We start from the raw sequence: 18574 nt of genomic DNA, 5'->3' as shown, positions 1-18574 counted from the left end.
CCCCGATGGCGTCACGCGGGCGCGCGGGCGAGGCGGCCCTGGGCGGGGAGAAGCGCTCGGCGGCCCGTGGCTTCCCATGCGGGCCTGGCGCGGGCTGCGCCGGGCGGCCTCCTCCGCGCTCTCGTCCGGCGATGGGGCGGCCCCCGGCGGGAGGCCCCGGAGGCGGGCGTGGGAGACGTCGCTGTCCCCGCTGGAGCGGGTGAGGCGGCTGCTGCCGCCAGAGGAAGCGGCGGCGGTGGGGCGGTGCGCGGCGGCCCCTCGGATTGCCCCGGAGCGGGGGAAGGAGGAAGAGGAGGCGGTGACGGCTCCTCAGGCGCCTGCTGAGGCGGCGGGAGCGCGTCCCGCGCCGTTCCGCGCCGGGGAGCTGGCGCTGGCGGAGATGCGGAGGAAGTACAACACGACGCTGAGGCTGATGTGCCGGCTGGAGGCGGGATCGGTGTTGACCAGCCCCGGCGGCCGCCTGCCCCACCGGGACATCATCGGGCAGCTGCCCGGGCAGGAGCTGCGCACGTCGGGCAGGGCGCGGCTGCTGCTGAGGCGGCCCTCGCTGGAGGAGTACGTGCTGCTGATGCCACGGGGGCCCACCATCGCCTACCCAAAGGTACCCACCGCTCAGCGGGAGGTCGCTGGCCCGCATCTCCTCCCTAGTTGGTAAAAGTAGTGATTTGCCGTGTTTCTCTCACCCGCAGGATACAAACGCTATTTTGATGATGATGGATGTCCACCCGGGAGACACTGTTTTGGAAAGCGGCAGCGGCTCTGGTGCTATGACCTTGTTTCTCTCCAGAGCAGGTGAGAACCTGGGTTTAGAAGGTGCAGAACCAGCCCGATTCCCTTGGGCTGGTACATGTTGCCTTTCGTTTGACCAAGTGCTTACGGTTCTTAAAAGCTTTGCTGCCACTTATGCACTTGGATATAGTTTGCTGACGTAGAGGAAAATCACTGTGCCAGAGACAGTGTGGGGACTGCAACCAGTTTTGTCTGTACTTCAAGGACCATAGTGCAAAGGGTTACTGAAGGTACTGCAGAAAGCTGAGTTTCAGCCATGGTTATTGTTTGCTTTGGTTTAACCATATTAGACTCTTTATCCAATCTCTTGCTCTTCCATTTTCTCTTCCTCATCTTGATGGACCACACAGATTTCTGGGTACCCACGAAAGTGGTACACACACTTACTTTTCCATGTTGTAGCCCACCTGGTTTGATGTAAGTCTCAATGCTCTAAAAGGTAGAGAGAACCTTTGCACTCAGCAATGTGAGTGAGGGTGAAGCCTCACCCTTCAGCTTCATCTCGGACCTTGTTAGCAGATCACATTTCAGAATAATTTGGTTTACGGGTTCCTGATAGAACAGCTTCCTTAAGGAAGGAAAAAAACCCAAACCAAACAAAAATATAATTCCTTTTGCACACACCTGAAAAATAAAGCACCATTTGAATTTGGATTTCAATTTTTAATTTTTTTAGTATGTTTCTGCAATTGCAGAATACTGCCCCTCTCTGCAGCATCAAAGGACTTTTAAGGGTAGAGATGGGAACTTCATTGTGGGTCACCTTGAACTGATACAGCAGAACGGTACACGTTGCGTTACCTTGAAGGCTTGTGTTCAAATTTGTGCTTGTGGGCAACCTGCCATCAGAGTAACTGAATACCTGAGGATGGCAGCAGCGGTCACTGAAGCTGAGAAGCACCCTGTATCCTGATGTGCTGTGAAACCTCCACGCTAACATTGCTTTTTTTACTGTTATTCCAGCGTACGTTGTAAAGCATCGTCTGTCTCTGTAAAACATTGACAGTTTGGGCTGCCTTTGTGGTTGTACTCTGTCACTCAAGAGTTTGAGCAGGAAAACGTTTCAGTACTCCCACTTCCAGCCAGCCAGGTAGCTGTGGGAGGTGGTACCCCCTCTTATGCTCTTGTGAGGGAGACAGCTGATCAGATCAGATGCTCCTTTTGTTCAAGTCCATTAAGTCACCTTAGAATTCAAGGGCAGTGAAGTAGTTTACTCTTACTCTCCCGTGTAGCGATGCTTTATAGCTGCTGTCCCTGAGCACATCCTCCAGGATAACCACACAAGGCGTTTCAGAAGCATGAGTGTTTTTTCTGAGGGAGTTTAGTATTCAGCAAGTATGTTACCAGTGCCATCAATCCACCCCCACTCAGGGATGCCACACCATTCTGCTGAGGGTAATGCGAGGAGCTAGGAATGGTTACGCTCAGCGAACAGCACAAACTAGAGTGCCAAGCATAAAGTCAGGGAGGGCATGTAAGCAGCAGCAAAGGGAATCTGGAGGATCCCCTAGATACATGAACACAATAGGTTGTTCTCCTTAATCCTTTGGTTTAGCTGCAGTAATCTCTACCTGGTATGCTGATTCAGTTGAAAATGCTTATTTTGGTGATCAGTCATTAAATGCTGCCTGAGATCACTCAGCTGCAGATGGTCATGATACACATTGGGCCCAGGTTTTGGGGTCAGCAGTTGCACCTCTGCTCCTCCTACTTTTATTCCTTAGCTCCTTACGATCACCCTTCTGCAACAAACTACGTTTCCTGGTACTTCCATGGTGGAGTTTTTAAGATAGTATGGGATTATGCTCAAAGCAGCCAGAAGCAGACAGAACGGAAGATGGAAGTCAGCACTTCTGTTTCCTGAGATGTGTTTGGAGGGAAGGGAGAGTGAGAGTTATCAGCTTTTTCCACCTTCCCCTACATGCAGACCCTAAATCCAAAGAAAGAGATTGAATACCTGGTGTTGGCTAAGGCAAAAGTTAGCTTTTGCTAAATACAGCAAATTATTTTCTGCCTTGGGTATTCAGTCATTTCAAATGCACCCAGACTTGCTGATCATTTCTCTCCTTTTTCTGTCTTATCCAGTGGGTTCCTCAGTTTCATCTAGCTGTAGCTATGTCAAGTCAGCAAAATCCTTGGCATCACCAAATGATCACCCTATCCATTGGAAGAAAGCAGTCCTGGAGTGCCACTTGAGTTCTGTCTTGAGGAGAGATTGCATTGCTGTTTTCAAATTGATTGAACTGAAATCAGCAGCAAATACAGACGGTGTTAGTCACAGCTCAACACAATCTGGCACTGACTCATGAGAGGAAAGTTGCTCTTTCCTAATGGTGGCTAATTTTGCCACTGTTAAATGCAATGATACCCAACAAGAAATATATGTGCTACACAGGTAAATGCTGGAATTAAATCTACTGGATGCATTACCAAGGTCCATGGAAGTATTTAATTTCCTAAATTCTCACTGATTTAACATATTTCATTAGTCTCCTCTCTTTGTGCTACTCTCAGTTATGTTACCTTTTCTGTTCCTCCTTCAGTCTTTCCCAGAAACTACTGATGTGCAGAAGGACAAAGTTAAGACTGTGACATTTGCTATGACTTTAAGATGGCTGAGAACTGGAAAATACAATGTACACAAACTTGGCATACTGTAACTTCACAGTAATGAAGAGTTTTGCCTAGCAATTTTAACTAGTTGTCCTTATTTTCCCAGAAGTCAGTTTCATAATGTAGGAAATCTTTGGAATGAGCAGAGAAGGAATAAGCTAGTGTGAATAACTTTATTCCTCCACTAGTTCCAAACTGATAATGTTAAATAATAAGGAGTTGGTGCTATGATTCTACAGTTGTTCAAATAGTGATCAAAGGCGATGCTGCCAAAACCCTCCTTCCTTACGTGCTGGTTCTGGCCAGGGTCTGATCCAGGGTGAGCCCCATCAGGGAAAGGCTGCAGGCAAACCCATCCCTCCTTTTGTTCCAATTTCTGCATAGGTTCACAATGGGATCACATCAGTGAGGAAGTAGCCTGGTGACTCCAACCTAAATTGGCTTTGAAAGTAACAGAACCTCACTCACTGAGCTGCTGATGGCTGAAAACTGTCTTTCACATTAAAAAGTGTCAAGGAAAAAGAGAAACTAATGGTGTGATAGGTTTGACAAATTAGGGTGCTACAAGGATAGAATAACTGAGCAATGCACACCCCTCTGTCTGAGCCTGGATTTCCTTCTAACACTTCCTTTATGAAGAACATTATGCATTGGACTCATATGGTAGACTTCAGGATAGTAAATTTGTATTTTAGTAATAGAATAATTTATTACAGTTAACAGTAACTGGAAGGTAACACAATCCCATGTATATATAAGAGTATGTTTGAAAACTTGTCTATGGGGCTGAGAGATGAGTGAGTGAGCTGATGTGGGCATTTTCTTAACATGTCCCTAACCCTGTAGAGTGATAGGGGGAGAAAGAGCTATGCAAGCCTTCCTAAAAATGAGGACTGTCAAAAAATATTTAAAACCATCAGTTTTAAATCTTCTTAACAACAGAAGCAGCCACTGTCAAATTTGTAACATGTGAGGAATGACCCATGTTGTGGCTTTCTCAGCTGATACCTCTAGTAGCTGTAGCAGGATTGTTGACTGATGGGCCAAAGACACTCGAGTTGTCTTTTGCTGCAGGAGTTACTTTGGGAGGACATCTTGGGAACAGTTTGTACTACTGTAACTATGCTTTACTTCATCAGTGGATTGACAGATTTCAGTCTGTGAAAGAATTGAGCACTTTATGTATTTGTTCTAAACCTAAAGAAAAAAGAAATGCAGTTGTCAAGATTTAAAGGTGCAGTTCTGTTATTCACTAAGCTGCTGCTTCTAAATTCTTTATTACAGGCAGGAAAAAATAGTAAGTCCTGTGTCTTTTGTTTCCAGTTGGGCCCAAAGGACGTGTACTAAGTTATGAAATCAGAAATGATCATCATAACTTAGCTAAGAAGAACTACAGGCAGTGGCGTGCTGCATGGGAAATAGGACATACAGAAGAGTGGCCAGATAATGTGGATTTCATTCTTAAAGACATTTCAACAGCTGCTGAGGATATGAAATCTGTAACACTTGATGCAGTAAGTCAAAAAGAATTCCCCCCATTTGACATTTATCTTTTCTGCATAAATTAAAACTTCGAGTCCTTGCACTCACAGTGGGATTCACATATCTGTTTTAACATGAGAGAAAACATTTGGAACTTCATCAGTGAAAGACTGTGAGCTTTTTTTGTCTGATGACAAGTATTTTCAAGCTTTCAGAGTTACAGGTTCCCAAATGAAGGCGCAATATGGCTGTAGTACAAATACTACAACGAATCACTGCTGTCTTCTAAGCAAAGGCAAACTCAAGTTCTTGTATTTTGGAGAAATGGACATTTGTGTATCTAAAGCATGTTTTTCAAACATTAACTTCGAAGAAAAATACACAAGGTTATTGAAAATACAAATATGTAAACATTGTCATCAGCTGTATAGAACACACAGTATAACTAAGGTCTAAGTTTGAGTAAGGGATGCTCTCGCTTGCTCTCCTGTCCTGCTTTTCATTCCCAGACTTTGTAAAAGGAGCTGTGCTGTGGTAAACATCTAGAGGTTAATCACTCTTCTGTGCAACACAAACTACTTACATTAACACTTTAAACAATCCACAACTGCTTTAAACAGTTTCAGCAAAGAAATAAAACATAGCATAAAAATACTACTTTTTAAGTAACACTATACAGGAAGGATCAGGTATTGTTTTACAGTGTGAATAATTTTCATGGGGAAGACGGGTAAAATGCCAAACACGGGAGTTTTCTAAATCTTGAAGCAAACAGCAAGTTAGATCTTGAGACTGTAGCTTGATCTTTTAGTGATAAAGATGCACTTGAAATGGTTTTAGGTTTTTTAGATTTGATAACTACATATCCAGAGGTGCTAGTAAATGTCATCTTCCAAAAGTTTTTTTTAATGTCAGCATTACAGAATTTAATTAGTAGGAGCATTAACACAGGACTACTGTGTTGGTGAAACACTACTTACTGGCTTAATAGAAATTCATTTAGAAGTAGCAAGGACTTTGTGTTGTCAATGTGTGGGTCTCAGATTTCTCTAAGGTTTTGAGACGCAGTAATTAAACTGGCTTGTGGTTACATACAGCTGTTATGTGCATTCATTTTCCAAAGAGAACTTTTTTTCCCTCCAAGCATTGTTGTTACGCAAAAACATTACATATTTTCCCTGTAAGAATTAACATATCTGTAACTGTTTTCTGCAGATAGTTCTGGATATGCTCAACCCTCAGTCTGCTCTGCGTGTTGTACACCCAAGTCTGAAACAGGGTGGTGTGTGCGCTGTGTATTTAGCAAAGTAAGTACTTCCAGCACATACACATTTATTCAGACATCACCTAACCTTGTAACAAATGTAAGCATCTTTTAAAATACATATCCGGCATTAATGAAATGTTTAACAAATTATTTTTCCCCCCTGTGTAATTTCTTTTCAGTGAGTTGCACTCAGTACAAATTACACCTGGCCAAATCACTTGGCTGTTACTTTGGGAGTACTCTCATTATGGTCAGTGAAAGTTTTCACTTAACTTCCAGTTCAGTAGTTGGGTTGCTAGCTCCTTCACCCACAAACTGAAGGACTCATGTAACCTTAAAGGTAAACAACATGACACAAGCAGTAGAACTGAAACTTAACAGAGTATAATTGTGAGTTTTCCAACTACTACTTTATCCTTTGCATTTCTTCAAAAGCATCACACAGGTTATTGACCTTTTAGACAGAATACGGACCTGCAAACTCCCTTTTTTGTGTGAAAAGATCATTGAAGTGACTTACAGAAATTGGTTGGTACTCCCTGCTAAAATCAAGAATTGCAAGTCAAGCCAAATGGTGGAAACTGAACAAAATAATGAAGAACCACTTCAAAGCGAATATGGAGAAATCCACATTCAGGATCAAGTAGTTCTTCAAGAAAGCGAATACGATGGTAAGAACATTACTACTGATGAGAGATCCTGTTACTACAGTTTGCTAATCTATGGATATAATGAAGGCAAAGTCTGTAGGAAGAGGCAGTGTTTTTTTTTCTGTAGGTCATCTGAGATGTGAAGACTAGATCAGCTTCTGGAAAGCCCTGCCCTTGTCAGGTTTGCAAGAGGATGTATTATTGGTTATTTAAATGTCTTACTGAAAGCCTAGACTCAATAGAAAATACATTGCAATCTGCAAATAAAGAGTGACTGCCCTTCTACTACTGTTTTCAAACTTTTTTTTAAAACAAAATTTAGTCCTTTGTACTTTGTCCTCTAAAGCAGCAACAGGAACCTGAAGGACTTAAGGATTCCACAGAAGAAACATAGTCAGTGGGCTCTGTTTTGTAATCCTGCTATTGTAGCAAATACGGAAAGGATGCCTCATAATGGTACAGATTGAATGCACCGATAGGTGACAACAAAGCACTTTAACAGAAGCAAAAAGAATTAAAATATGTCAAGGAAAAATAATCCATATATGTTGGCAACTCTATCCAGTGTGTGTGTGAAATTGTTTTGAAAGAATTACATTTACTTTTCACAGAATCACATTCTGATGATGAAAAAACAAACTGCTTGGTGCCTTACGTCGCCAGACCGTCTTATTGGCAGGAAGGTCATTCAGGTGAGACACTTGGAAAATGGGGTGTTTTTATCTTAAATGTTTAGTGTTATTTTCAAAAATAGGTTGGGTTTTTTTTTGTACTTGTGTGTGACGTTATTAGATCATGAAATCATACAACTTAGAATAATAAAGTAATCATTGTATATTGAAATTCTGACGTAGTAACTTGTTTTGTTTCTTTAATTAGCATTCCTTACCAAGCTGAGAAAGTTTCGACCGCTCGTTTCTTGATGGTGCTGAGCTGGTAGCTGCTAATTTCAGCATTGTGTCAAAATAAAATAAAATGTTACACAACAGCTGCTGTTTTCTGCAAGTTGTCTGACTTCTCAGTAATGACTGCTTTGGTTTTTACTGCATATACATTTTGAAACTCCACCTAAAATTTAAAGGGAAAAGTTCTAACAGAATCTTCAGAGATGGTGGTGTGATGCAACAGAGAGTGTTCTGTGAGGCACTGTATCTGTTTCTGTCTGACTGGCTGTATTTCATTCTTCATTGCTTGTGAACCAGTCCATGGATTTGTCTTGGTTCAGGGTGCTCCCTTGTCTCCTTTTGCTGGACAGGCTCTGACAGTCTACCAGAAATAAAGAGAAATTAAAAAAAAACCTTAGAAAGAAAATAATGGATCCAAGTCTGCCCTTTGACATGCAAGTGAAGCAGTTGGCCGGTTATGTGTGAACTTTACTATAGTGTTCCCAAACAGTCACTAATTCCTAACCACTGTCAGATATGAAAAGCAAGATTCTCAAGTAAAAACAGATTTAAGTCTTTTAGGCTTTCACATAACTCTCCACGTAAGCACATGGTGATGTTTAACACATTAAATCTATTAAAGAATGCATTGTATCCACACATGACTTTTCTGTTATGTCAAGGAAGATTCAAATGGCAATTTTTTCAAAGTTGAGGGATCCCTTCACAGTTGTACTGAAGCTGTCAAAAGCACAGTCCTACTATACTAGTGAAAACACAGATATTAGTGAGAACATGCTAAAAAATACAGAGCTATATCAAACTGTGGCCCTCTATTAAAAGACTATACCAAGATCTCTGCAGTGGCTAAGTAGGTGAAAGTATCTGCAGAACTAAGGCCTGGTATGGTTACCCCAGGAGCTCAAGTCTGTTCCACCCTTAATAAATTGAAGAATGACTGCCCCATAACTGCTGTGTGTAATGGAGGCTTCTCATACATGTGCAAAGATTCAGTTACATAAAACAATTTTCACAATAACCTCTTGTGGTGCTTTCTACTCCTACACTGATCTTAAAAGCAAACCTTGTATAAGGTCTGTCAACAGCTGAGGTACGCTTTAAGGACAATGTCCAAACTGATGACAGTGACTGAGCACCCTGCACTCTCCAAAAACGTTGCTCTCAATGAGAGCACTTTATGTCACGTAACACACACTCTTCAAACTTACATGGTGCTTACTAGTGTTTTTACTGTTTGTTCTAGCCAATCCTATGTGTTAAAATAAGATTCTCAATGTAGTTTATAATGCAAGAATAGTAATAATTGCCTAAATTGACTGGAATGCAACTCAAAATTTACCATAGTAGGTGAAGGTAATTTGAAGATATTTATACTGTAAAGTAGTGGGTACTTCCAGGGAATCAAAAGGCAAGATGTGAAACTGGCAGAGAAAGCACAGTTCTGCTAAGAGAACTGGATGTGTAATAGGGATCTCTGCTCTCACTGAGAGATGGTGTCTTATCATACCAAGGAGCACACAGTCCCTACAGTAGTCTGAAGAGTAAACACAGCCTCAGTTGCCTAAACTAATTGAAAATAATTTGCAATGTTAAGCCATACCTTGGGCATAATAAGGAGAATCAACGAGCATTTCCTCAGTTGGAAAAGTGTCCTTCAAATTCTGGGATGAATGTGATTCCATCATCTCCGAATTGCCCGGAGATGAGGAGGAGGAGGACGACAATCCTAGTCGTAGAAATCTTCCTTTCTTGCCACAAAGCAAGCAGTCTGTAGGAGTAGCACTAGGTCCTCGGGGTGGCTGTACGTTATTGTAGTTCCTCACAGCTCCACTGTGGTACACAGAACGCTCTCGCTGCCAAACATAATGTGTTGGAGCAATAGCCATCACCTACCGGAACAGCCATCACATCAGAAACCGTAACAATAATGGGAAGACAAACAGCTAAAAACAAGGGATCCAATTCACATACAGCAGAGAATTAATACTACTCAGCTGAAATGGTATCACCTATTATCTATCTGCTTCTGTCTCACCAGAACGTTTGCCACCCTAGGCACAAGAAAATGAATCAGTTATGAACGAGGTGTGGAAACACAAGAGTTACAGCCTTGTATATTCATGTGCATCATCACAAATAACAGTTTATGCTTTGGCGGCGTCTTTTATGAACTATTAAACATTAGATGGGTATTCTGGTTCACGTCATCACTGAACTGATGGCTGTTGGAAGCTGAGAGGGTACGTGGGGAAAAGCATTCTACACGTCCCTTGTTCCTTGTGCTTTTCCCATCAGCATCCAATCCCATTGCCAGGGATGGCATTCTAGAGTCAGTGAGATTTTCTTTTCCACCAGCTGTCATAAACATCATGTTCTAGTAAATGACAGGACTTTTCCAGGCAGACACATTCCACCTGAGAATTGAGGAATGACTTTTTCCCCTCCTAATACATTTGAAAAGTGGAGGTTGTAACACTGCATTAATAGCAGACAATGTTGCCAGTAAGTCCTTCTGAGGCTTGAGGGCTTTTTTAAATGAAGTGAAAACCCCTTACCTTAAAAGGTCTGTTGAAGTTATATTCCTAATTTTTAAGGGATTAATATTTCACCTGATGTGCTGGAATTTTTATTTGAAGGTTTTACTTGTGTACAAACTTAACACTTCATAAAGTAAACACACACAAAAGTATCTCTGAAGTGAAGGAACTGAAACAACCAATGGTAACTTTTAAATAAAGATATTGGCATAGAGCAAAAAGATTCTTGCAATAAAACTTTGCTTTTAACAGCAGTGCAATCCAAAATATTCTAGTTTACCTTAAAAGCACAGTTTCAAAGAATGTATTTTAAATGCAGAAGAAAAATAAATAACAGTGGATAAATAGACCATTACATTTTAGCTGCATCTTTGGTTTCCCATGGCTTGCCTATGCACTCTGGGGAAGAATTCATTTGTGCAGAGTTACATTTTTAGCTGGTATTAATTGTAGTTTCAGCATCTACAATATGAAACCCCTCCCTACCTCTTCACAGCAGCGTCTGCTTACAATAGCCCTGTAGTCAATTCTACTCCATAGCTCATCTCTTAACTTTAAGAAATCAGGGAAGAGCTTTCTCCAGGCTTTTCCCAAAGCCCATGGGAAAATACTGTACGTGGACTCTTCATCATCCTCTTCAACTGTATTTGCCAGATACCTTCAAACATACATATGTTTGTGTTTGTAAACGTTATTCAATCATAAGTCACAGTATTAGTATGATTTCTAAAGTTAAAAGACATAGGTATTTTTCATAGAATCATGGAATTGTTTGGGTTGGAAAGGACCTCAAAGGTCACCTAGTACCAAACTCCTGCCATGGGCAGGGACACCCCCACTTGCTTGCTCAATTCAACATGGTTGTGAACACTGCCAGGGAGCGGACAGCCACAGCTTCTATGGGCAACCTGTTCCAGTGCCTCATGATCCTCACAGTAAGGAATTTCTTCCTAATGTCTAATCTAAACCTACTCTCTTCCAGCCTGAAGCCATTACCCCTTGTCCTCAGTGGTAAGCAGTCCCTCTCCCACTGTCCTGTAGGACCACTTTAAGTACTGGTACGCTGTAATTAGGTCTCCCTGGAGCCCTCTCCAGGCTGAACAAGCCCACCTCTCGCAGCCTGTCTTCATAAGGGAGGGGCTCCAGTCCCCTGATCATCTTTGTGGCCCTGATCTGGATTTGTTCCAACAGGTCCATGTCTTTCCTGTACTGGGAACTCCAGAGCTGGATGCAGTACTGCAGGTGGGGTCTCATGAGAGCAGAGTAGAGGGGCAAAACTAACCCCTTCAATCTGCTGGCCACACTGTTCTTGATGCAGCACAGGACATGGCTGGCTTTCTGAGCCAGCTAATCTTGAGCTTGTGAGAAAAACTGCTAACAAAATCCAGCCTTCTCCCAGGAACACATTAGGGTTTTTTAATCAGAAGGTTCCATGTGTCTCCTTTGGGTAAATAAAAACTTAAACTATTATAAAATTTCCTTTACCCCACCCTCTCCTAAATTAGCAGATAGACAGCTTTCTCCAAACTGGCAAGATAACCTGGCACTGAGACAAAAGGTTTCTGACTGAACCTTTTTAAGGAAAGCTTAAAATTGTCTTACAAAATGTTAAATGTTACACTTTCTATTTTATGGATTTTAGCAATTCTTATGAAATTACATTGCTCACATTAAATTAGCAGAAAAAAAACCCCTTATCTATCGTCATGTATATATGAAAACTTTAAAGTACTTTTTAAAAATATCTGTATTTCTCCATTCATGATGTGCTACTTCTGTTTCTGGGTCATCTTAGACAACAGGAAAAATATTTACTTCCTCTGAATCCACCTGATACTGAACTCCTGCAAATCATACCTGAGAAAATTATGACTTTTATTCTTTTCTCCAATTTTCTGGCTTGCTTCTAACCCAATTTTTCCTTCAAGTCCCAGTTTCACCAGACCCTTAATCTGCTCTTGTCCCTTCAGACTAGAGTCAGACAGCTTCTTCCTCCATACTGGGAGGATGCTACCCAGAATACTGTTTACAGGGGAGGAAATGGCCATCTTTCTCCCCAGACTAGTGTGCAAATCAGAGCAGCTGAGGAGCGCTATAACAGAGAAAGGTGACCTGAGCACCATAGCATGATGAAAAAAAGGCTGATTATATAGGCTTGGTAAAGAGATTCCTGATTGCACCTCTGTTTCAAAGTATAGAAATTACAGAAAAGCTCTAGAAACATTTTTATAGTTGATTTAAATAATTTTGTAAGAAACTGTAATAAACTCCTGAGGTGCATATCATGATGGAACATTTTGGTACCAATGCCTTAAACACTGGCAGAGATATAAAATAGGGTCTTACAGTACTTACAGGAACTGTGAGCCACATGTACATTGCCATGTGCTTGTCCTGCATGTATTTCTTGTAATGCTTAATATAAACTTACAGATTTACAGTTGGGTAGACAGAACACCATGCTACATATTCCCACACCAACAGTCCTCTCAGTGCTGCTCAAGCTTGTTCCACACAGGTGGCCATCAGAGGAAGAATGTTAATTTGCACTATTTATACACAGCATGGAGATAGTGTTTCTGTAGTTCACACAGAACCCAAACAACTACACATTTCTTAAAGAAGTATCATATGTCACAGTGATCGGTGGCATCAACAAAGGAATAAAGTAATGCAAAGTTTATGCTAATAAAACCAGGTAATTTAAGAGTACTTACAGAGCAACAAAGAAATTGATTCTGGTGTGCTCATTTATTGTGAAGTTAGCCCTCTTGAAATAAACGAAAGTCATTGCCAAGAGATACTGTTTCAAAATGCAAAACAAAGTATCAACATATTATTTCAGCATGTAATTTCCTAAAACGTTTCACACATTTATCTTGCACCAAGATATTTTGATCAATTTTTATCAAAGAGGAAAGCATCAATTGAGTTTCTTGAAGCTTCCATATGAACACATTTGGAAAAAACCCTGTGGCCTGTATTTGCACCAGCGCTGCAATACCTGCTTAATGTTCACCAAGGCTAGTGAGTTTTGATTGTGGCTTTTCATGGCATCAGTTTGAACTGATAAAGGACAGATTTTTCACTCACTACATGTTCTGTTAGCTAAGAAGGAAACACACTTACCTTGTCTGCAATTTTACAGCAACAGTCCATCCAAAGGAAGTCCTGGATTAGATCATCATCTGCAACAAAATAAAGTTGTGGCATTTCGAACACCCAAATTGTTTTTGTTATAAAGTATTTGTAAATAAATAAAAGATAGTCCTTTTATTAAACCAAATAAAAGGAAAGAAGCTAGATCCACCAGTGGAGAACAGAGAAACTGAGGGGAGAAGAGTATGAAAAAACTCAAGTGAGGAAGGAAGACAAACTACCAGAAAAGCAAGCTGGGAAATCTAGTGACTGCATTTCATTCATCCTCAGTAATAGCAAGTGAAGGTGAAAAATCACCAGTTTGGGGTTTTTTTTGTAATGTAAATTCTTCCTGGGCTAAGTGGTTCTGTCTAAGAGCATACTGTTACTTCCAGCAAACTACAGATTCTCGAGATCTCTACACCTTGATTACCTGACAACGTTTATAAGGCAATACTTGCTTGATTATTTGTGGTCAGTGCATCACTATGAACAGGTGCTGTAATAGGATCACCATAAACTCTATTCAAGGTTAAGATAAAAACCAAGCATGGTTTTCCAACATTACTTAATCTCTTCACTAAATTAAATACAAAACTTAATATGAAAGAGACACAAATACAAAAGAGGATGCTACAACTCCTCAAATTTTCTTCCCATTCCACTTCTCCCCCTAAATATTTCTTTACAGATTTTTAAGACTGGGAGTTGGGACTTTTTTAAGCCTTGTGTAAAATAATGTACCTTGTTTTAGCTGTATCTGATTAAATATAAGAGAAAATTGAAAGGAAAGGGAAAGGATTGTAAAAGGAATTATCACACCACATTGGTTTGACTTGTAATTTAAAAAAGATACTTTTCATCAGGTTTTGACCCTGCTTGTATTTTGAACTTAACTCAGGCAATAAACATTTATACACTAAAATATAACAACAAAGTATGTCTAGACAAAGTTGTTGCCACTAGTATCTATATATAAAGAACTACCAAAATTACAGTTTAATAGTTTTCTACTGTTCAGTCATACATTGAAATCTGTCGTTATTAACCTACCAAATAATTTAAAGAAAGCTGTCATTTCCTGACGCTGAATAACTAGACACGGCCCCTTTGGACATTGATATTTGTGACTAGGAGCCTTTTTTTCACAATTTTCTTCGTGGTCTTTAAAAGTAGGCCGCTTTAGCCTAAGAAGCTTTTTTTGCTGATGTGATCTGGATGCACTCGATCTTACATGCACAGTGACTGTGGGAGGTGTCTGATATACCAGACTGTGTTTCATTTTGGTAAGGGTTCCTGTTGGTAAGTAAGGGTTCCTGTTAAAAAAAGAAGACAATAACTAGAAAAATAATCAGTTTGAGCCGTGGATCTCTATTATTCCTTCTGTTCAAATGAAGCATTTCAGCAGACCTGGTATGTCAGGTGTAGGGTAATTAAGACAACTATGTAGATCAATTTAGTTTTAACTCAATAAACTGCTTTTTCAGTGGAAGGACCCTTCAGTCTTCCTTTTGCCATTGGATATTTGGAAAAATGAAAAGAAAACCTTTGCTGAAAAAGTTGACCTTTGTCAGACATAACCTAGCACTTTAGAGCTGCCAAAAAATTCCCTATTCTTCCCCTCCAATTTGCAATTGTGTATTTTTAAAATGAATATTAATGGAAATAATGCAAAAGAACCATAATCAAGCCATGCAACATTAAAATGAAGTCTTGAGCTCTTAATTTTTGTAACATTTGGTTATAGCCACCAGGGATAAAATTTATTCCTCGAGTAGGAGATACCCTGAAGGCATAACCAAGGCAACAAACCTGAGCTCTTTATAACTGCGAAAATCTAGAAGATACCAAAAGGACCGCGAGGAAAGGTGTTTTTAAAGAGGAGTAAATACATTTACTTCTTCAGCTGGCCCCTCCGCAGAGCAGAGAGCTGTCCAGGGCTGTCCGAGGCTGGCTCGCAGCAGCCCACCTGCCTCTCCAACTCTCAGCCGCCACACAAACAGCAAAGAAGCCCCTCACGACACCGCTTCCCAGCGCGTAAGGCCGGAACCCACGGCCCCCGCAAACTCCGCGCCCACCCCGCTCCCCTCAGCAGCCCTCCCCTCACGCCACGACACCCGCCCTCACCCCCGCGGCTCGAGACGGCGCCCCTGGCGACCAATCGGAGCGCGCGAAGCAGCCGTCTCATCCAATCGGACGGCGCGGCACAATTACCTCCCATACCCTCCCCCTGCCGCCTGGAGGCGCTAGGCCACGCAGCTCCCGCCGAGCCCGCCCAGGGCCCGTCAGCCAATCAGAGAAGAGCGCGGCGGTCACTAGGTGGGCGGAAGGCCCGCGCTGGGGGGAGTGTGGGTTTAGCTCTGCTGCCTCGTAGAGCCACAGAGGCAGGCGCGAAAGGCGCTAACGCTGACTTCATGGCTTTGGAGAGCTTTTGAGCCACTGTCACAGCTCCTTGCGGTGACGCGAGCCTCAACAGCTGCCCGGCTGGTGCCCACCGAGTGCCAGGCTGCCCTGCATCATTGTTTTTCCCCCGCAAGATGAGGCGAGCCTTGAAACCAGTGCCGTTGGTCGCTTGGTGTGTCAGCACCAGACTGGGTCTCTTCACCCTGGCCCCGCTTCACCCTCGCGTCCCGAGGGAGTGTTTGGTGCGAGCGGCCTTGGCACTGGGTGGAGGATGGTGCTGGGCAAGGCCTCCCACCTGCAGTGCTGTGTTTGTGGCCTTACTGGCTCTTGTAGTACCAGGTGTTCTCAAGCGTGATTTTAATCTAGAAGCTTCCTTAAAACATCTTCCCCCGGGTGGTAAACATCTGCCCAGAAGACACATGAGGGAGGTGTATGGAGCTTTAGGGATGTAATAGTAAGAATTAAAAACTCCCTTTGCTCATAAGATTCAGTGTGAAATCTTACTCTTGTCTTCTAAGGGGTTGTAAGAGTTAAAGATTTATTCTGGGAAGATGACAGAAATAAATCCAATTTCATTGTTTCCCCCTGTACAGGCCAATTAAAGGGTGTCATTTGTTAGGGTAATGAGAGGCCTTTTTACCACTTCCTCATCTTTTATTAATAATTTGCTAGATATCTTTATTTAGGTGCTTGGAGTTAGTGTATTCAGGGAAAGGCTGTATCAAGTTTCTGGTCATGTATTCAAGAGAGAAAATGGATCAAGGAGTAAATGTATGAACTAACATTTCTCTATGTAATAGATTGAAATCGGGAAACTTGGCAGCAGGACAGAGATAAATCTGTGAGGCAAAAGTCTGTGTCTTTGAGGTTCTTTCTTCTTACACCTGTGTGTTGACGTTGAGTTACACTGCTTTATTTTGATGATACTTTTCATCTGAGGAACTCAAAGCACTCCAATTAATTACCACTCATTTGATAACTCTGTAAAACAAGAAAGGATAAGTTACAGAAGCTTTTCTACAACCATCTAAACCATTCAGATTAGGAAACAAGCTTCTATCATTTTTTCCCCTACTGCATAAAATTTCAATAATTATGAAGTGCATGCGTTCTTATACTTTTATTTCTTCACATTTGTATTCCTTGGCTTAGCAGTAAAAAGCAGCTTACAATAGCTCTTCATCTACACAGAGCCTCCTGGAGTTGGTATGTTTGTTTTCCTGTAGCTCTCCTCTTTCTAAAATGTTTTGTTTTTTTTTTTTTGCTGGTGGTTCTGCAATGAAATTTTTTTTCTTTTTAGTCTCGAAAATCTGTGGCAATTTTTTTCAACAGATATTGTGACTCTGACCTGTTCTGTACCGTCCCCTACCTCCCAGGACTCTCCTGTGATAGAGACCAGGCATGTTACCTTGGCGCAGACTCTGAGGAAACCAAAGTTGTGAGAAAGTCTGTAATTTTGCCTTTCTTTCCTTGCAGGATTCTGTGGCCTGAGGTAGGATTGCTGAGATGGGGATGAGTCAAGGATTTATCTTGGCAACATCAACATAGAAAGGTTGATGCCTGAACACAGTGATGATAAGAAAACATAATTTTACCTAACTCTGAATGCCGTGCACGATACAGAGGGCTCAACTGTTTCTAAACTTTGCATATTATTAGCTGTAATTTTTAGAAGGTTGAACAATTCATTCAAGAGTATCTGAAGAACGTAGTTTTGTAATTTCCAGGTTGCTCGTGGGACATCAGGGGGCACTGTTTCACCACAAGGCATTTAAACTGAGACAAAGTGGCGTTTGTCTAGTCCAGGACACTGGATTTCCTGTTGCGCTGAATTTAAATCGATGTAGCTACTTTTCATCTTTATGTAGGTAGAACTGTTTGAACAGTTGTTATGTATATGTAAATAAAATGAGTGCTTTGGCAGGGGGGTTGGACTCGATGATCTCTTGAGGTCCCTTCCAACCCCTACGATTCTGTGATTCTGTGAGTAGGAACTGAGTTTGAAAGACCTGGGATACTTACAAATTTGGGGGGGGGGGGGGGGGGGGGGGGGGGTGTTGTTTGTTTGTTTGTTTTTTGAGGAAAAAGAAATTGCAGTGAATGCACTGGAACTCAAATATATGAGATGTATAGTTACAGAGGTACCCAAGCTGGTCCAAAATGGCAGCTGCAGAGCAGTTTGCTTCCTTAAAAAAAACCCCAAAACCCTAAAATTTTTCAGTGATTCAGTTGTTTACAGATATACTAATATCTGGTCTTTCAGTAAATTCTATTTAGGGTATACATAGGGTTTTTTTTTAATCTTCTGTTTGTGAGGTAGGAAAACAGGCCCTTGACCTCTAATATAATTTTCAGGGACCTGCTTTTTGTCAGGAAAGATAAAAGTACCATGGTATTTCTTTTCAATCAAAGTCATGAAGAACAATCACTGGTTCTTTTAAATACAAATCACTGTTCTTAATAGAACATGCGTTTTTCAATTAGAGACTTTTCCTACTCATTGCAGAGTCTGAAATAGAAAAAACAAAGTCTTTTTTCCCTGTAGAGACAACGCCTGACCTTGTTGGGGGGAACCCAGCCTCTCAATCAAATATGTTCTAGATGAAACCCAGGGAGGCTGAGAGCTCAGTTCCTAAAGACCCTAACAAAACTGAAGCATTCATCTGAAAACAAGCTCTGGATACGCAGTTAACTCTTTCAGAATAATGGGTGTAACAAGTCACACAAGTTTCTGCAAATTAAAAAGTTAACAGATAAACCACCTGGAACCACATCTATCACCAGAAACCT

The 18574-nt window shown here is 41.6% G+C and overlaps 2 protein-coding genes across 3 annotated transcripts; one reads left to right on the top strand and one right to left on the bottom strand.

Moving 5' to 3' along the window:
- Positions 1 to 47: 47 nt before the first annotated feature.
- Positions 48 to 7788, top strand: TRMT61B (tRNA methyltransferase 61B). 2 transcript variants are annotated; one of them, XM_084262438.1, is made up of 7 exons: positions 48 to 601; positions 690 to 792; positions 4726 to 4916; positions 6100 to 6191; positions 6587 to 6822; positions 7413 to 7493; positions 7681 to 7788. In XM_084262438.1, exons 1-7 carry the CDS (start codon positions 77 to 79, stop codon positions 7722 to 7724), a joined length of 1272 nt encoding a protein of 423 aa, XP_084118564.1. In that variant the 5' UTR covers positions 48 to 76; the 3' UTR covers positions 7725 to 7788. The 2 variants fall into 2 exon arrangements, with proteins under 2 accessions (XP_084118564.1, XP_084118565.1); XM_084262439.1 differs by having other exon boundaries at positions 4726 to 4920; positions 6104 to 6191.
- Positions 7789 to 7978: 190 nt separating this feature from the next.
- On the bottom strand, positions 7979 to 14663 carry SPDYA (speedy/RINGO cell cycle regulator family member A; the record flags this gene model as incomplete). Its single annotated transcript, XM_084261391.1, has 6 exons — positions 7979 to 8067; positions 9307 to 9595; positions 10730 to 10901; positions 12961 to 13046; positions 13373 to 13431; positions 14435 to 14663. The coding sequence occupies 6 exons, from the start codon at positions 14661 to 14663 to the stop codon at positions 7979 to 7981; spliced, it is 924 nt and encodes a 307-aa protein (XP_084117517.1).
- Between the last annotated feature and the right edge of the window lie 3911 nt (positions 14664 to 18574).

The sequence above is a fragment of the Gallinula chloropus genome (genome assembly GCF_964237585.1).
Source record: "Gallinula chloropus genome assembly, chromosome: 3".
Taxonomy (NCBI): domain Eukaryota; kingdom Metazoa; phylum Chordata; class Aves; order Gruiformes; family Rallidae; genus Gallinula; species Gallinula chloropus.
The sequence above is the reverse complement of the archived record's forward strand: the minus strand, read 5'-3'. Positions and strand labels throughout refer to the sequence as shown.